The sequence below is a fragment of the Leptopilina heterotoma genome, unplaced genomic scaffold (genome assembly GCF_015476425.1).
Source record: "Leptopilina heterotoma isolate Lh14 unplaced genomic scaffold, ASM1547642v1 Lhet_235, whole genome shotgun sequence".
Classification (NCBI taxonomy): domain Eukaryota; kingdom Metazoa; phylum Arthropoda; class Insecta; order Hymenoptera; family Figitidae; genus Leptopilina; species Leptopilina heterotoma.
Window position 1 is genome coordinate 1,656,036 of NW_025110952.1, and position 18,663 is coordinate 1,674,698.

Here is an 18,663-nt window from a genome sequence, read left to right on the forward strand (position 1 = left end):
TTTCTATTCTTATATTCTCTTTATTTTATATTTCAATAACTAATTAGTATCAACAATAAAATTTTTTTTAAATAGAAGCCATAGTTTAGTTAAATTTTCTGTCATAGAAAATCTTCAATTAGAATTTCTCTTATTATAAGCTTATAATTCTGAGGGGAATGTAAATAACATTTTCGTTTTTTCAAAATTTTTAGAAATACTATCTATTGTTACATTTTTGGTTTTTTGTACATTCATTTATTTTAGTACTATTTTTGAATTATTGATAATTTTAATCAAGTTTTTCGCTTAAAATGCGTCAGGAATCATTCACGTGAAAAGTAAGTGATTTTCATACACTTAATGTCATAATTAGAAAGCTTCCTTCTAGTAGATAAACTTACAAGCAAACTAAATAAAGTAATTATAAAACTAAGTTTCTTAGATTTATGTCAAGTACAAAAATAATTTTTTTGTAAACTGAAAAAACTTTAAGAACACGCTGCTAAAAGTCTTCGTAAATCAGCTACCGAAAGATATTGAAAAATTGGATTACAATCATCGTTTAACATTTGAATTTTGTAATTTATTTTAACCATAACAAACATAGAATCCATGCATTCTTCCATAAGATCATTTCTTCTTCTACATTTTTCGACATAGATCCTCAGAAATTCAGCATATGCTGGAAACTTGATGTATGAAGATTCTACGATTTTGAGGAAATTCTTGTTTTCTGTGTACTTTGAGAATCTCTCAATACGTTCGGTTAAAATATCATAGAAAGAGATGTTTGAGCTATATTCAACTTTCGTGTTTTTCATGATAACTTTTTGCCTTTCACATTCCTGCCTCCAATCGTTAAGATTATGTTTCCTACAAAATTCTAACAATATCAAATTATCTTCAGTTATCAGTAATAATAGACGCGCAACTATTAATTTCAGATAAACGGTTTCATCTTCTGCAGATAGTTTATAAGATGGATCGAAATTATATTGAATTTCAACATTTGTAAGATTATTAACACTGTCCGCGTAATCAATTAAGAGTAAATTGCATTCATAGGAATTTTGGTAAAGTCGTATTTCAATTTCGGAACAAGATTTAAAATTATTGTATTCCATCAAAATGTGAAACAGTTCAGGAGAGTTATTTGATTTCTCCCATTTATCATTTATTCTCAATAGAAAATAATGTTCCTCTTTATCTTTTTTTAGGTAATTAAATATTAATTTAAGCATTCCAAATGGAGATTGTGAAGTACTGATGTTCTCGAATGTACCGTTTGACGTTTCTTCATCTAACATTGAATTTGATGTACTTTCTTTACTTTTGTCTCTCGAAAGCCACATACGATTTGTGATTGAAAACATGTTATTTAAGTCGCCTTCTGTTACTTTAGGATGATAACTTTCCTTAAAGAATAGTATTTCCATAATTTTTAAAATCTTTTTAAACATTAAGGTAGTAATGGTCAAAGGAGTTTCATATCGTCCCGTAAGCATACTTAAAGCAAATGATAATGGTGATGAATTGTAATCACAAGTTATATGAGGATCGGCACCTTTTTTTAAGAGAAGTTTAACAATAGTTGGTTCTAGTGCAGCTGCTGCAAAATGTAACGGTGTAAAACCTTCACCAGTTCTTGAATTAATGTCAGCTCCAGCTTTCAATAGCATTTTTACTAATCTCGTGCTGTCGAATGTTGATGCAATGTGAAGAGGACTAACTTTTTCAAAACCTTCAACTGAATATTTCGCATTTAGAAGAACTTCTAGTATTTCTTCACTGTTATTTTCAACGGCAATGTAGACAGCTAATTTACAAGCTAAAGAGTTCGGTTCAACATTGCTTGCTGCTACAATTATTTTAACAGTTTCTACTTCTCTGGCACGAATAGCCGAATGAAGCTCTGTCTCAATAGAACGTGTATTTAAATTTAATTTAGAGATACACTTCAATGAATATTTCCAAATATTATAGCGTTTCCAATATGTAGCAGTAGATAATATAGTACGTTTCGTTTTCACACCCACACTGACTAAATATTTAAAAATGTTGAATTGGTCAGGTTTCACACACCTTACAAGTAAATTGAAGCGATCTTCAGTAATGGTTTTATTGTCTTTAGAACCATTCTTCATCAGATACTTTACAACTTCTAAATGACCGCTAATTACTGCTGCGGTAAGAGGACAATTATAGGTTGTTATACCATCGACTGTATTACATCCGTTCATCATAAGCAATTTAACAATTTCCAAATTCCCACTTTCAGCAGCAGAATGAAGGGGTCGAAATAAATTAAAATGTCTATTACTTATAACAGCGCCATTCTTAAAAAGAATTTTTGATAATTGAACGTTTTGATTTGTCAAAGCAAGATGAAGTGGTGTTTTTTGCTCAATATCTTCTACATTAACCATGGCACCATTTTCTATAAGCACTTTTGTAAATTGAATCCTGTTATTAGCTGCAGCATAATGAAGTGGCGTTTGATGTCTGATATTTTTCACGTTTACATTACATTCTTCAATTAGTAGATTGAATACCTCCGTCTCGTTATTCTCTATCGCAAGATGCAGTAGAGTATTCCCGTCTCGATCTCGTTTTGCAATGAAAAAAGCAACCCCTTTTTCTCCTTCAGCTGCATGCATCATTGTTCTCCCACTTGTTGCTTCATTGGGAGAATACTGGTTAAAAAATGTTCGAATAAATTTTAATTTATCAGCACCATAAAAGAACCGTGAGCAATTCTCATAACGGTCACTGCTACTTTTATTCGACCAATCCATAATTGGAAAAAGGATAAGTTCCAAGGAGTATAAAACTTATGGAAATTCTTTTGAAGAATATCACAATCTTAAGTAGAAATAGTCTGATCCGATTATATATTCTGTAACAAAAAATTATAAAACTGCGTTATCTTTTAAATAAAATTTTAAATTTACAGAGTAATGAGAATGCCTAGATACGTCATCTAGACCTTTTCATTACTCTACAAATTAATTAATACGGTCAAAAGACAAAAATCACAAAATCCTAAATTGTGCGCGATACTTTTATTTTGTCTTCTACATTAAAGAAATTTAAGTAAAAAGAAAAGAAACATTTTATTTATTTATTTATTTATTACTTTCCGCGGTGAGTTTGGACTAAGTTGAAATTATAAATCATTTAAGTCACACATTGCTTATACAGGACGAACGTCTTCGTCGAAGCAAGAACGATTAGACACTCTTATCTAATCGTCTAATTTAAAAAATGTCTAATCGTTCTTGCTTCGACGAAGACGTTCGTCCTGTATAAGCAATATGTGACTTAAATGATTTATAATTTTTTCTTACGTTTCTGAAGAGGACAGCCGTGCTGTCGAAACGTCAAAAGAAATTACTTTTTTTTTGTTTTTTGAATCCTGACTCGGAGTGATCGATTTTTTTCATCATCTTAATTATTATTAATCAACTTATAAATTAATAAATGATGAAAATTGAAAATATCGACATCAGAGCCTAGTTATAAATATATGTGGACGCCCGCATGAAAAGGAACCACTTTGTCGGTTCTGGATTTGGCGATAATCGTAATTTAGTAATTTAAAAAAAAATGTCATAACTTTTTTTATTCTTTTTTCTTAATCTACAGGGTCTCACACGTCGAATCATGCGTTTTTCATTAATTTATTGATACTTTAAGTACTTTATTTCGTTGTTAGACAAAAAAATTGAAAAATTCAAAACCTTTTGATTTGTTATCTTCAGGGTGTACTAAACTTAAAACAACTCTCATCTGAATAACTTCCCAGAAGAACTAGAGAAATTTCCATAACAATTTTTAATTTCGTTTTTTTAGAAGTAAAAATTTCGATATTTTCTAAGATTATTTACAATAAAGTCCCTTAAAAAATTTTTTTATGTCTACTTTCTCTTTTTTTGCTTCAAATGACTCAATAAAATAACATCCAACCATTAACTTTGCAAAAAATCAGGTTTATTAATTAAAAAACGCAATTTTAGAAAAGGGACCGCTTTGTCGGATGTCCGTTATTTTTTTTATTTTTTTCAAAATGGAGGGAGGGGATTCGAAACCTATTAATTTTTCATCTTAAAGGTGTACTAGACTTAAAAGATAATAAATGTTGAAAACACTCAAAAACACGTTTTTTGAACTCTTTTCCCTCACTTTTCTCAAAATCCTGACGTGATAGTCAATTTTGGCACCCATATGCAAAATACTTATATGCAAAAGACAAATAAACCAAGGATTTTAGAAAAAGTAAACCCCCAAAAAATGTTTCGTTTTTTCTGATATCTGAGTTGTTTCTATAATGTAGTTTTGTTCACTGAACACGATTCTGGGTCCTAAAATTGCTCATCACGTCAGAATTTTAAGAAAAGTGGGAGTAAAGATTCGAAAAAACGTCAGGTACCTGACGTCAGGTTAAAGAAAAAAAAATGTTCAATACCCTCAAAAACACGTTTTGTGGGCTCTTTACCCACACTTCTCCCAAAACCCTACTAAAAATAAAATCAGGAATCGTCAGGAATGGTCAGAATTTCTGAACAGTCTCACCACTTCTGACGTTTTCGAACGTTTCTCACCATTCCTAACCAAATACTTTCCAAGCTCCTCCCACTTTACTCCCACCATTTTCGAAGCTGTGACCATTTCTGAAATTCCTGACCATTTCTGAAATTCTTGACTATTTCTGAAATGTGTGAACACATAACCTATAAAAATTGTTCTTTTAACTTAACAAAAGTTCTCATTTTTCAAATTGGTATAATTATTGAATTAATTATACAGCAAATGTAGGTAAATAAATCAAAACATTCGGACCATTCTTTTAACATTATTTAATATATTTATTTAATGTATATATTTATAATATATTAATTTGATATATGTATATTTACTAATAATTAATTAATATAGTTTATTAATAATAAATTTTGTTTCATAATATTAGTAATTTACTATACCAGTCAGTACTTATTATGAGAAGTATTTGCATTATAATTGAAATACAGTTATATTTAAATTATTATTAATCATTAATAGAATAATTTCTTACTATAATGATTATTAATAATTTAAATTTTAAATTTATAAAAATTTCAATATTGCATTAATAATTCATTATTATTATAAATTATAATGTTAAATTAAATTAATATTAAATACTAAATTCATTTTAAATGCAGATATAATAATAATTATTATTAATCTGTATTCGTATTATAGTTTATGAAACATTTCAAATTGTAAAGTTAAGACTTAATTTATTATTGATTCAATTAATAATGTTAATTTTTATTAATTCACATAACCTATTATGACTAAATTGAAACATAATTAATTAATAAAAATTATTTAACAGTTTATTCTGATTTCTTGATAATATTGGTAATTGAATTTTACTATTTTACAGTTGCTCTTTATATAGACAGTTGAATCCAGAAATATGTAAGTCGGTTCGGTAGTCGCAGTCGTTAGGGCAGTTAGTTTAGGCACTAGGTTAGGTCATGCGTCGGGGTTCGATCCCCGTAGGGTCCAAATTTTAATTTAATTCCGGGAATTAGTTTCAAGTTGTTCCGTATGTAAACAAACTGATATTAATTAATAAAATATAAGTGGCTTAAAAATATGGTCAAAAATGAGATACAAATGGTCTCAAATAGTCACCAATTATGGGCGGGGTCAACAAAGAGGAGGGGATAGTAGCAAACTTGTGACCACTTTAAACTTCCTCCTGATCAGTTGTGATAGATTTCTGACGAGATCCATCCAGAATCGTAAGAAAACTGGATTAAAGTGGTCAGGCGGCCTGACCATTTGTCTGACCATTCCTGATTTTATTTTTAGTAGGGAATTCTTAATTTTTTTTTGTCTTTACCGTATGGGTCTTGAAGTGCACATTTCAAGCTTTAATTTGAGATCTTGTGGAATTTTCTAGCAAGTCAGGTTAAAGAGAAAAAAAATGTTAAAAACCCTCAAAAACACGTTTTTGGACTCTTTACCCCCACTTTTCTCAAAATCCTGACGTGATGGATAATTTTGGGACCCGGGATCGTGTTCAGCGCACCAAAATACATATGGGTAGGGTACCATGGTCTGCCGCATATGGCACTTTTATTTTTTTATGGGGCTTTGTTATAATTTCGAACAGATAAAAAAACAATTCTAATATTTAATAATAATAATAATACGACGCGTATATTTATACAGTAAAGTTTTAATTTTTCAGACTTACAATTATTGAATTAAAGATGAGAAAAGAGTAGAGGTACGTTAGAAATAATAAATTGAAATAAAATAAATTAAACTAAAATTTTAATTATTAAATTAAATAACTTTACTTATTCAAGATAACCTACAATTATTGTTTTGGTGTTTTCATGACACACTATAAACGGTATAAACGACATATGAAAATACTTAAATTATTTATTTATCTACAAATATAATAAAGATATAATAAAAATTTATTAAATTGTTACTGTCGGTATTATTAACATAGTTTAAAATCACAACAAAAATATATAGAGCTATATATAGAATAGCGGTCTGACAGACCGCCGGGGAATCAATTTAATTTTTTAACAATATGATTTTCATTCAACGCAAATATATAAAATTTAATACATAATCTTATGTTATTAATAAAAAAAACTAACACCTACCAAAGTGCAACTTCTAGACATCGCGCTGTTATAGCCTCCATTTGGAACCAGTGTCACGGGGGGGGGCAAGCTACAATGAATATCAATGAATATATAAACGATAGAAACGTCAGGGCCTCAGCCTCAGACGAATATTAAGTAGAATTCACAACACTAGAATTGAAAATTGCAATAATTTCTGTTGAAACCAGAACGAATTGTAAATTGAACGAAATTTATTGTTTATTTCGAATTGACATTTTTTATAACTTAATAAGAATGTAAGTAAATAATATTTTAATCGAATTTACATACTTTATACGTTTATACTTTCTAATTGCTATAATTTTTATCTGTCTGAATTTTCATGTAAGTTAATGGTGTTCCGCAGTGATCGCCTTTTAAAAATGGCTTCTCAAATGTATACTTGATTTGAAAATGATTTTTCTCCCAATTCGGGCAGTTATTGGAAAATCGGAGAAAATACAAGATATCCTGAATATTTTATCTTTCATTTGCGCGCAAGAAGTAAAAGATTTATTTATAGATTTACAATGACAGGAAGTAAAATAAGAAAAAGTTAAACAACATAAAATTGACACCAGAGGGCAGCACCTAACGGGCACTTCTAATTTTCTTATTTTACTTCCTGACGTCGTGTATTATATTGGATTTTCAATTTCTTGTGCACAAATGAAAGAACAAAATTTCAGGATAATGGCACGGTCACACCTCGGCTGCCTGCCTGCCTGCGCAGGCAGCCGCCACGAGAGTAAGAGAGAGGAGACGAATAATTTAAATTGTCTGACTCTCTTACTCTTATGTATTGCCATGACGACCTGCAGGCAGGCAGGCAGGCAGCCGAGCTGTGACCGTACCATTACTGGTATTTTTCCCTATTTTGCAATAATTGTCCAAATTTGGAGAAAAATCCTTTTGAAATTATGTTTACGTTCAAGTAGCCATTTTTAAAAGGCGACCACTGGCGACCACTGTTTGAAATTGCGCAACACCGTTAATTTGAAAATGCGATGATACAAAAGAAAAAAAAGTTATTCAAAAAATTAATATTTATTATTGTAATAATCATATAAGCAAATTAGAAATAAATTCAAATGCTATATGTAAGAATGCTCAATTCCTCCATTTTGTTTTTTCCACTCTTTCAAACCTGTTAATTGAAGAGAGAGAAAGAAAGAAAATTGGAGGGGCGAATAGATCGCCACCAGATGGCGTATTGTAAATATTGTAAACATTAAAACACAAAAAATGTAAAGTTAAATTAAATATCGTTTGAATTCAGATATGAGATGGATAAATATTTTTGCTTATTTTTAATAATGATAAAATGTACAAAATAAGTTTAACCATTTTTATTTATTTTATTTTTATGAAAGTTTGTCATTCGTTTCGTAAGAATTTACAAATTTCATTAGAATTGAGCGAATAAGGAAGAAATAATTTATTTGTTACATTATATTCAATTCATAGAAATAAACTAAAAAATTTTTACAATTTGAAAATCATTAATATACTTATTTGTTATCCGCTCTGAAGAAAAATGGCTATAAACAAAAAAAGCTAATAGGTTATATCTTAAAGTCATGTTGTTCAGTGGTCCCGTGTTCAAATAGTAGTGAAACTATGCGGAACACGTGACCACTGAAGAAAGAAGATACATTTTTATCTTCATTAACATAATTCGAAAGAATTTTTATTGAATATATCTGTCGTAAGTAGAATGGCGACGTAAATATCAATAAATAAATTTTTTCTGCTTTTATTCTAAACTTGTATATTGGATACTTTTCTTCAAAGCGCATATTACATATGCGCTGCAGTGTATCAGTAACTTTTTAAAATTATAATTTCTATTGTCTATAGTACAAAGAAAAATAGAAAAATTGTTTTGAAAATATATATCTAAATATTTCTAAGAATTTCCCAACATATATATAAATCGAAAATTTTATTATCGATATTCAAATATTCATTTAAATATATATGCGTTCACAAATGCGGAAAACTTAAGCGATCACATCGTATTTTCTCATTTTTGCAATAATAAATTACAAGTTCTTTAAAAAAAATTAAAATAATAATTTCAACTATAATAAAAGTTTTTAGTAAAATTCTTAAATTTCAAAGTCATTCATTACTTCTACATAATGTAAAGTTATTATAATTATCATTAATTTATTTAATTCTTTAAAATTTTATATATATGCGATTATTTTCTAATTTTTGCAAAACTAATGCATACATTTAGATATGAGACGGAAAATTCCTTGTTTTTGAAATTAAAAAATTACTGTTTACAAATATTTTAAAATAGATTAAAATTATATTAATCCTGATGATAAAGATAATAAAGATATTTTTTTTTAAATATTTAAAACAGGTTAAAATAATTTCAGAAATCACAAAAAGCTATTTTGTTCGAATGAAAATATTTGTGAAATACATTTTTTCAATTCTGTTTCTTAAATTGTTTCTTTAAAAAAAATGTTTTCTTTCTAAACGGAAAGAATTAATGAAATAGAAAATTTAGAGGAATTAATTACAAATCTACATTACTTTTTTTTAATTATACAAAGATTGAAAATGTCTATACACGGAGAAAATTTATTCCTGAAATTTTACTGAATTTAGTTCGGTAAAACTGGGATGAAGTGTCAAAACAGTAATTTTTCAAGAACTAGACTGTAAAAGAAATTGCATTGAAAAATAATGTAAAAATCATAAAGCTCACGATACATGTATTAGCGCTTCACTTACAGTTCGGTAAAACGTAAGCCAAGTGCTCGCTACATTCATATTTATTGAATAGTTCGGTAAAACGTAAGATAAAGTCTTCGGTAAAACTGACGAGTTTCAATTTATTGAATAGTTCGGTAAAACGTAAGTTAAAGTCTTCGGTAAAACTGACGAGTTGCAATTTACTGAAAGTTCGGTAAAACTTGAAGAACAAAAATAAAAAATAATGTTACTTCAGTAGATCTATATTAATACTGCCGTAACTCTCAATTTACCTACTTTAATCACTACCTAAACCCCTTACAATTGTTTACGAACAAATACTAATTGATACACCTGCCTACAGTACATTCTAAACGCATACACTAATACACACATCGCACGCTTTACATTAATGCTTCAGAAAGTTTCAACTGTCCTTATATATTAATCTCAATTTTATTTCACCGCTTGTGAGAAAGATTCAAATTAATAAACTATCGTTGTACAAAATTAAAAATTATTTATATTAATGAATCATTTCTAACTATATTCAAGGTCAATTTATGAAATATTTTTAAATTATGTTTTTATTATTATAAAGAAAAATGTTTAAATTTGTATTTAATGGAATAAAACAATAATTTATGAAAATCCTTATTATTCTCAAATTTTTGTGTTTAAAATTAAAAATATACATATTAAAAGTGCAAGTTGGAAATTATTAAATTAATTAATAGAAAATTAATCTTTCTGAAATATTAAATAATAATTGTGAGGTATTAAAAAGCGAAAAGGAAATAAGCAAGTAAGCAAATAAAGAATAAAGTAAGCAAGAAGGAAATAAGCAAGTAAGAAAGTAAGCAAATAAGAAAGTAAGTAATCAAGAAGGAAATAAGCAAGTAAGAAAAGTAAGCAAGGAGGAAATAAGCAAGTAAGCAAAGTAAGCAAAGTAAGTAAGAAGGAAATAAGAAAGTAAGCAAGTAAGCATATAAGGAAGTAAGTAAGCAGAAAGGAAACAAGCAAGTAAGCAAGAAGGAAATTAGGAAGTAAGCAAATAAGTAGGTAAGCAAATAAGCAAAGTAAGCAAATAAGTAGGTAAGCAAGTAAGCAAAGTAAGCAAGAAAGAAATAAGCAAGTAAGTATGCAAATAAGAAAGTAAGCTAGTATAAGCAAGCAAGTTATTTCCTTTTTGCTTACTTGCTTACCTACTTATTTACTTGCTTACATACTTATATGTTTAATTGCTTACTTATTTATTTCCTTTTTGCTTACTTACTTATGTTTATTTGCTTACTTACTTACTATTATTCATATTTAATTAAAATGAATAAATTATATGTTAAAAAAATAAGTATGTTATTGCCATTTTATATTTTCTTTTTACTTGATTTAAAAGCATTTATTTCATATTTGGCAATTAATAAGTGTTTAAAATAATTAATTAATTGAATTTTAATTTAAATAATAATAAAATGATTATTAATTAAGTCTAAATAAGTTGGAAAAATCAACTATTAGTGTGAAAGTCTTTCATTTGACTGCGGGACACTTGAAATAAAGTATTTTAATCCAGAAAACTAAAACTTTAGGCAAGTCAAGGAAGTTTTACCGAACTATTCCTGAAAACTAACACTTTAGGCAAGTCAAGAAAGTTTTACCGAACTATTCCTGAAACGTTAGTGCCCATCAAGGAGGTATTTATTTAATTTACATTAAACGTTCAGTTTCAATTTTTTTTCAACTTTTACAGTACTAGTTCTTAAGGAATAAAGATATCACATTAGATTTTAAATATTGTTACCGAAAAAATAATATAAAAATTATTAAAAATTACGATTATGCTACTATATCCCAAGTTTATTGAAAAATTCGGTAAAATGTAAGGAACAAATTTTCTCCGTGTACACACTTTTACATTTTCCATTACAACAGTTTTAATTTTTTGGAATATGAAATTTTATACACTCTCGAATTCACATTATGGATGAATACTGCGAAATTTGTTTATACAATAATATAATTTCGTTCTCTACAACTCTCCAATGAATATTATGAGGAAAAAATGCAAAAAAACAGGAAGTGTAACTTTGACTACTTTATGAATTAAAAAAAAGTATTTTTCTCATAAATGTTTCTGACTCTTGTTAAATTTTACTAAACATAATTATCCACTGGTGCCTATTGAACCATTAATAAATTATCTGTATATAAAGAATGAGGGTCAAATTTTAATTTTGTGTGAACAAATGTTTAGCCTTTTTTAGGCCTACATTCCACTCGTGTTGTGTAAATCAGTTTGCATTAAAAGAAGTATATTTCTCGTGGACGGCATTTCAGAGTCGACTTCATTTTAAAATTTTTAGCCAAAAAAAAAAAATCCAGTAAATTTGATGATTGATAGACTATGACCTCCTATTTCTTTAGTCTATTTCATGATAAGAAAGTAAAAATATTTCTTGAGTACATCAATAATATTTATAAGCAAATATTTATATTTATGATAGAAGTAAAAAATATATTAAAATATTTGTAATATTGTTTTTTAAAAATGATTTCATTTTTTAAAATAAATCTTTTACTTCTTTTTAGTACACCTGATTAGTTACTATAAAGTTTTAATAATAAAATAGTAATATCTAATATTACGGTAAATTTTAATAATGCGGAATACAAATTAAAAACTTGTAAAATTACAGATACATAAAAATTTTTAAGTTATTTTCTTCAATTTTTAAATATTATTCTTTTTATTTTACTTCCTAGAACTCTAAAACAACGTCAAAGTAATAACATCTCAAATCTTCAGCTGAAAGTTTACTAATTCTCAGAATACTAGACATACAGTTCGATTTTCTCTTCCTAGCTTAGAATATTTATCAAACTCTTGTTTCCTTTAAAAACTTCATTTTTTTACGCTTCTGAATAAAATAGTCTAAAAGTAACCTGCATTAACCTGAATTTTATATATCCAATATTCCTGGAGTAAATTAATAAGTACATACGGATATTCTTAAAATAAAATCTCAACAGAAGGTAAAAAAAAACAGTGATGTCTGGACGATGCTTCAGTCAAATAATTTAATTGTCTGATTATAACTAAATCAATCTAAATAGTAATTAAATAAAATTTGGTGAATTTAAATTCAGTGAAGGTGTGTATAATGTGTTTTTCTCCTTACTCTCCACGATCTTCAGACTATTGATAAGAAGACTATATATAAAATTGTGTGAATTTAAATTCAGTGAAGGTGTGTATAATGTGTTTTTCTCCTAACTCTCCACGATCTTCAGACTATTAGGAATTTTCCTAATAGTATATTCTGAATTAGCTAGACAATTGTTAAAATATAAAATAAATCTTTTGGATAAAATATTCCGGCGCTAAATAAAAACAATTTTGATTTTAAAATTAAGAAATTAATTAATAGTGTAGATAAAGTTTCAATAAGTTCCGCCCCAAGAGAGGGAAACTAAAAATCTTGACATTTACTACTGGTTCTTTGGGCACAAACAGAATTTTTATCCTATAAAAATTTCATTTTACATTTTCGCAATTTTCTTTTATACTGAATAGATTTTTAACATAATTATTTATAATTATTCTTTTAAGTCAAAGCATTACTTACTGTTCTTTTGCCTCTTTGCGCTATCGTTAAATTTTAATGACAAGTAGAAAATTCTTGACTAGACTATGTTTAATTCTAAAGTTTTTAAATGTATCTGAGTATTTATGTTTCTTTTGTGGTAGTTGACTAAATTCTTAATCATATAGTCACCATTTTTGAAATATTTAATATTTATGTATATTAACTATTTAGAAATTGAGTATGTTTATCACATACATCATTTTCTTTTTCCATTATATAGTTAATATAAAGAATTATACTTTACCTTACTTCCCTTGCACTTAATTCTACTATATACTTTTAAATGACTTAATTTCAATATACTAAAGACTACAATTCTATTTCAAGTAATTCTTGGATTAGATACATTACTATGAACTTTGATTAGATGATAATCAATTTCAGCAGAGACGAATGTTCATGATCCTCATCAACATATTTATATGTGCTTAGATTTTAATTCAGTCTTACAGTTTTTCATTGAAATTATTTCTTCACGCAGAATTTAACTGCAGAAAAGAATATTTTGTTTTGCAAATTTTTAAACTTCACCGATAAATGAATTATGAATATAACTCATAAATGGTTATTTTTATAACATCGACGAAGACATTTTAACTTTAATTCACAACCTAAAACCTTGCATCTGAAATTCAGAGTAAAAATGACAAGTTTAAACGTTTGTAGAAAAATAATTAGTAGTTAAAGTTTAAATGTTAAATAATTTTAATTCTTACCACAACTTTCAACTTCACATCTATAGGTTTCTTTTTTATATCTTGACATTCTTTGCTTTTTTGGAGTGTACTCCTCATCGTCGGAACAATTTGTACCTTGATTAATTGCTACATCTTCCAATTTCATATTTTGACAATCCAAACTACTGAAAAGTATTCTATCCAAATTTTCCATATCTATAATTTGATTATTACTTGGAGAAGAAATTTGTTTTGTTGAATTCATATTTTTCGTCATGGTAACATCATCATTGACGAAGACAACACTAACTTGATTCTGAAAATAAGTAAAAAGACTATACTATATTTAGAATTCTTTATAAAAAATTACTGCAAAATCTGGTAGAATTTACTTTACCTGAAAATTATCATTACATTTTGACGTTCTCGCTTCATATTTCATGAGGAAATTCTCTTTTGTTATTAAAAGATCCTCATTCTTTGGAAGTTTAGCATAAATTCTACAGTGATTAGGCAAATGATTTTTGTCTTTTAACTTTTGTGCTTCAAGACTATAATCTTCTTTTTGTTGAGCTTTTGTCGTTATTTTTCGTTCTTGTTTCGATTGTTCGTTCTTTACAGAAAGACAATAGTTGATACCACCAGAAACTATTGTTTCTGCATTTTGATAATGTCTGTCTATATCAGTCTCAAAATATCCCTCTTCATTGCATTGACTAATATCATCCTCGTGTGCATTCTCGGAACCTTCGACAAAACAAATAATTTCTGGTTCAGTGGGAAGTGTTGGCGGTTGTCTATGACAAGTTTCAATATGCTCGGCAAGACTTTCACTAGTCACATAAGTGGAGGAACAAGAAGTGTATGGACAAACGAAGACGTTTGTTTCATTATGACACTCTTGATAATGACGCCACATACTTCCTGGATCTGATACTTCTTCACCACATCCAGGTTCACGGCATCTATAAGATAATATGAAGAATATATTTAACATTTCCGAAAACATGTCGTCGAATGAAGAGTAGGATTCCTCATGTTCACTAAAAATGTTCTTCTGAATTACATTACAACTTACATAAATCGAATTTTGAGTGCTTCCAAAATTTCATGTGTCTTGTATTCATCTTGATTTGTAAAAATCTTTCCACATCCACGTTGCTTACATTCGTAAACTTCCTATAAATTGAAATCAAAAAATTACACAACTATTTTATAGAACAAGAAAAATATGTAATATTATAGTTTAAAATATACAAGACGTAAATTTTCTGTATAGTTATTAAGTAGATAGGTGATAGATTAAAGGATGTATTTTTTGAAGAGGTTTCGCAATCTTTTTATGTGAGAATAATTATTGTAATCTGAAAAGAAGGTCCAAGAGCACTTTGAGTGTTTTTTTAGCGCTATAGGATATTTTGTCATTTATCGTTGTAACTCCAGCAGCTCAAGAAGCTCGAAGACCGATCACAGTCGCTCGATATGCTGAAGATGAAGCCAATAATATTCATGTAGCAAGCCGGTTATATGATGCAGGCATCGCTGAGTAGCGGTGAGTTCATTTTTTATAAATTCTCATATTTTAAAAGTATAAACATATTTTTTTCGAAATGACATTTTTAAAACCGAGGGCAGTCTAGCTTGAACATACAGCGCCGAAAATTTCCTGAAAGTTGAAATTAACTTGACTGCAAAATTCGGAATCCTTAGTTGCGATTTGCGAAGCGCATGAAACTTGAAGTTGTTATCTTTAAATGCCCGATGTTATTCAATATTTAACGTAAAAGTTGACTAAATGTTCAGTCAAATATAGAAAAACAGTTGAAAAATTAAAGAATTACTTCAACTTTAATGAGCTTTGCAACTAAAGATTCCCAAAATTGCTGTCAAGCTAATTTCAACCTTTAGAAAAGTTTAGATGCTGTGTGGGTTATATTATTGCTTTAGAGTACGCAGCCCTAAAAATTGACATTTTTCTTCAAAAAGCTGCCAAATCTACAAAAATTAATATATTTAAAATATCCTACGTACTCTAAAGTTATATCTATTCTATTCTGAAAAAATTTGAATTTTTGTTTTAGATTAAACCGTCTAACCGGAATCTTGCCCAGCAATTTGCCTTTCAGGAAAACCAGACCAACTTTGACACTCTCTACAGGCCATGAACTTAAACTTTTTGTAATTAGAAATGTAACGCGACCCGAAGAAAGGTACCTAAGAAGGAAAAAATTTGAGGTTATGTTTTAAATTTTTTGAGTAAAAATACAGAAAGAGAATCAATTAATAATTAAAAATTGTTGGTCTTCAAGTCTTTATTATATTCAAAATATTTAATGAATATTGGTTTCAAATTCAAATAATTAAAAATGAACTTTTAATCAAGATAAATCTAACTCGAACCCAACCTATAATTCGTTTGCTTCTTAGGTACCTTTCTTGGGGTCGCGTCACAAATATATTTTTGTAAAATTTAAAAATTTAACAAATAAAGTTCTGAAAACCAAATTTTATTTACTTTATTCCTGTGACTTAAAAAAAATCATGAAAAATAGGTTAAAGCAACCTCAAAAGTGTCACTTCCCCTTTTTCGATTTATTTAATGTTATTAGAATTATTTTCTTAGAAGCATATATTACTCAAAACAAATAAAATGATGAAAAGTTCTGTTGAAAAACATTATGTAGGTATTTACTAATTAAAAATAATTTAAGTATAGATAATTATACAAAGTACAGGCTTCACAGTGCCCCTAAAAAGTATTTTAGGGGAAATAGGGGAATTTAAAAAAAATTTTTGACAATAATTTAATTCTTGAGAAGAATTTTTTCTATCTATTTATAAGAATAATTTAATTCTTGTCAAGAATTTTTAAAATAATTTAATTTCTGCAAAGTATTTAATTACTTTTCAAAAGAATTGAATTCTTGTGATGAATTTTGATATTTATCAAAATAATTGAATTTTGGAAAAGAATTTTATTTAAATTCCTTGGAATAATTGATTTTATGGAAAGAATTTATGTGATTTTGTTGTTTATCAAGCTAATTGAATTCTTTTGCAAAATTATTTAAAAATGTTTGAAAATAATTGATTTTCTGCGATGAATTAAATGTTATTTATGAAAATATTTGAATTATTGCAACGAATTTTATTGTTTTATTAAATAATTGAATGTTTCTTAAAATTGAATTCTTTCATCAAGTTTTAATAAAATTTTTAATAATAATTGCATTTTTCAAGGAATTTATTTAAAATTGTGTTAAAAATATTTGAAATTCTCCGATGAAAATAATTGAATTTGTAAATGAAATTTTATTATTTATGAAAATAATTGAATCTTTTCGTAGAATTGTATCAAAAAGTTTTTTCTATAATTAAATCTGTTGATAAATTTTATGAAAATAGTAAATATTGAAAATTATTGAATTGCAAAAAATTTTTGAAAGTAATTGAACTTTTGCAAAGATTTTTATAAATTTTTGAAAATAATTGAATTTTTGTCGAAAAATTTTGCTATTTGTAAAGATAGTTGAATTCTTGACGAGATATTCTTTAAAATTTATAATTATAATTGAATTCGTGCAAAGTATTTTATTAAATAATTGAAATTTGGCCAAGAATTCAATTAAAATTTTTGACAATAATTGAATTCTTGAGAAGAATTTTGATATTTATCCAACTAATTGAATTTTGGAAAAGAATTTTATTAAAAATCCTTAAAATAATTGATTTTATAAGGAGAATTTTTGTTGGTTATCAAGATAATTGAATTCTTTTGCAAAATTACTTGAAAATTTTTGAAAATAATTGATTTTCTGCGACGAATTAAATGCTATTTATGAAAATATTTGAATTATTGCAACGAATTTTATTGTTTTATTGAATAATTGAATGTTTCTTAAAATTGAATTCTTTCCTCAAGTTTTAATAAAATTTTTAATAATAATTGCATTTTTCAAGCAATTTATTTAAAATTGTATTAAAAATATTTGAAATTCTGCGATGAAAATAATTGAATTCGTAAATGAAATTTTATTACATATATATGTATACAAAATATAAATCGCACATACATAGGTAAAAAAAAGGTTGAAAATGAAGGATAAAGAAAGAAAAATAAGAGACAATGCAACTATAAAATAAAAATATCATTTATTAAATACTTTTTTTGAATGTAAAAGAAAGAAAACAAACATTTTTATCCAGGAAAAGATGGAGATGTGTATGTACTACAGCAAGCCAACTGCAATCATTATGAAGTACAAATACCTTTTTTGGAACAATTTCTTCAATGGTACGATTCCTAGACACGAATCTGATAACACTAACCTCACTGGGTCTATCAGTGCACGATTCTGTACCCTGACCCATTATTTAAACTTTTCTTTTTGTCTCAAATTTTACACTTAATAAAAAAGTCAACAACTCACATAACCTCTAAAGCTATAATCGAATAGGCCTAAAGGAGGCGTCATTTTCACCGAACACAACAAATTCTCTAAAGCTTAGTTAAAAATTTCTATAGACGTATTTTATTTGATTGAAAGAATAAAATATTGTGAATTATTCAAGGAGACAACTTGTGTTTTGTATATATGAGAAATCGGTGACAAGGGATAAGCAAAAATGATTAAAAATTTTATTTATCACTTGAATATTGGGGATGCTGTTGAAGACGAAGGCCGGCATCAACATTAAACTTGTGCGTATTTGCACAATTGTTTAGAATATAGCTTAAGGCATAAGCACAATGAATTTGCGTAAAAGTAAAGTTGAGTCCACAATAGCACTCTTGAACGGAACGTAAACGTAACGAAGAGTGCTATTGTGGACTCAACCTAAACACGGATGCGTCACAGACGCAAGTGGCGTTATTTCGTACCACAAGTTACGGAAGCTTCCACGCACAAAGTGAATGCTGAATGCCGATTGGTTGGTTGGTGGCGCGTAGAAGCT

General features: G+C 27.5%; 2 protein-coding genes across 3 annotated transcripts; both read right to left on the bottom strand.

The window, feature by feature from the left end:
• Nucleotides 1-182: 182 nt before the first annotated feature.
• On the bottom strand, nt 183-6,816 carry LOC122502619 (alpha-latrocrustotoxin-Lt1a-like). The gene is made up of 2 exons (XM_043612771.1): nt 6,666-6,816; nt 183-2,878 (listed from the first exon to the last, which is right to left on the bottom strand). Exon 2 carries the CDS (start codon nt 2,775-2,777, stop codon nt 471-473), a length of 2,307 nt encoding a protein of 768 aa, XP_043468706.1. The 5' UTR covers nt 2,778-2,878; nt 6,666-6,816; the 3' UTR covers nt 183-470.
• Nucleotides 6,817-11,230: 4,414 nt separating this feature from the next.
• On the bottom strand, nt 11,231-18,404 carry LOC122502687 (transcription factor IIIA-like). Of its 2 annotated transcripts, none has more exons than XM_043612853.1 (5): nt 17,977-18,404; nt 14,786-14,886; nt 14,105-14,672; nt 13,747-14,023; nt 11,231-13,655 (listed from the first exon to the last, which is right to left on the bottom strand). In XM_043612853.1, exons 1-5 carry the CDS (start codon nt 18,076-18,078, stop codon nt 13,642-13,644), a joined length of 1,062 nt encoding a protein of 353 aa, XP_043468788.1. In that variant the 5' UTR covers nt 18,079-18,404; the 3' UTR covers nt 11,231-13,641. The 2 variants fall into 2 exon arrangements, with proteins under 2 accessions (XP_043468788.1, XP_043468787.1); XM_043612852.1 differs by having other exon boundaries at nt 17,902-18,404.
• Between the last annotated feature and the right edge of the window lie 259 nt (nt 18,405-18,663).

Bases quoted from the DNA above. Each gene is read 5' to 3' on its own strand.
- LOC122502619 (XM_043612771.1), bottom strand. From the start codon at position 2,777: ATGGATTGGTCGAATAAAAGTAGCAGTGACCGTTATGAGAATTGCTCA.
- LOC122502687 (XM_043612852.1), bottom strand. From the start codon at position 18,078: ATGGGTCAGGGTACAGAATCGTGCACTGATAGACCCAGTGAGGTTAGT. The intron at 14,887-17,901 runs GTTTGTTTTCTT...TTCAATTTATAG, and splicing joins ATCTTTTCCTGGATAAAAAT to GAAGTTTACGAATGTAAGCA. The intron at 14,024-14,104 runs GTAAAGTAAATT...ACTTATTTTCAG, and splicing joins AATGTAATGATAATTTTCAG to AATCAAGTTAGTGTTGTCTT.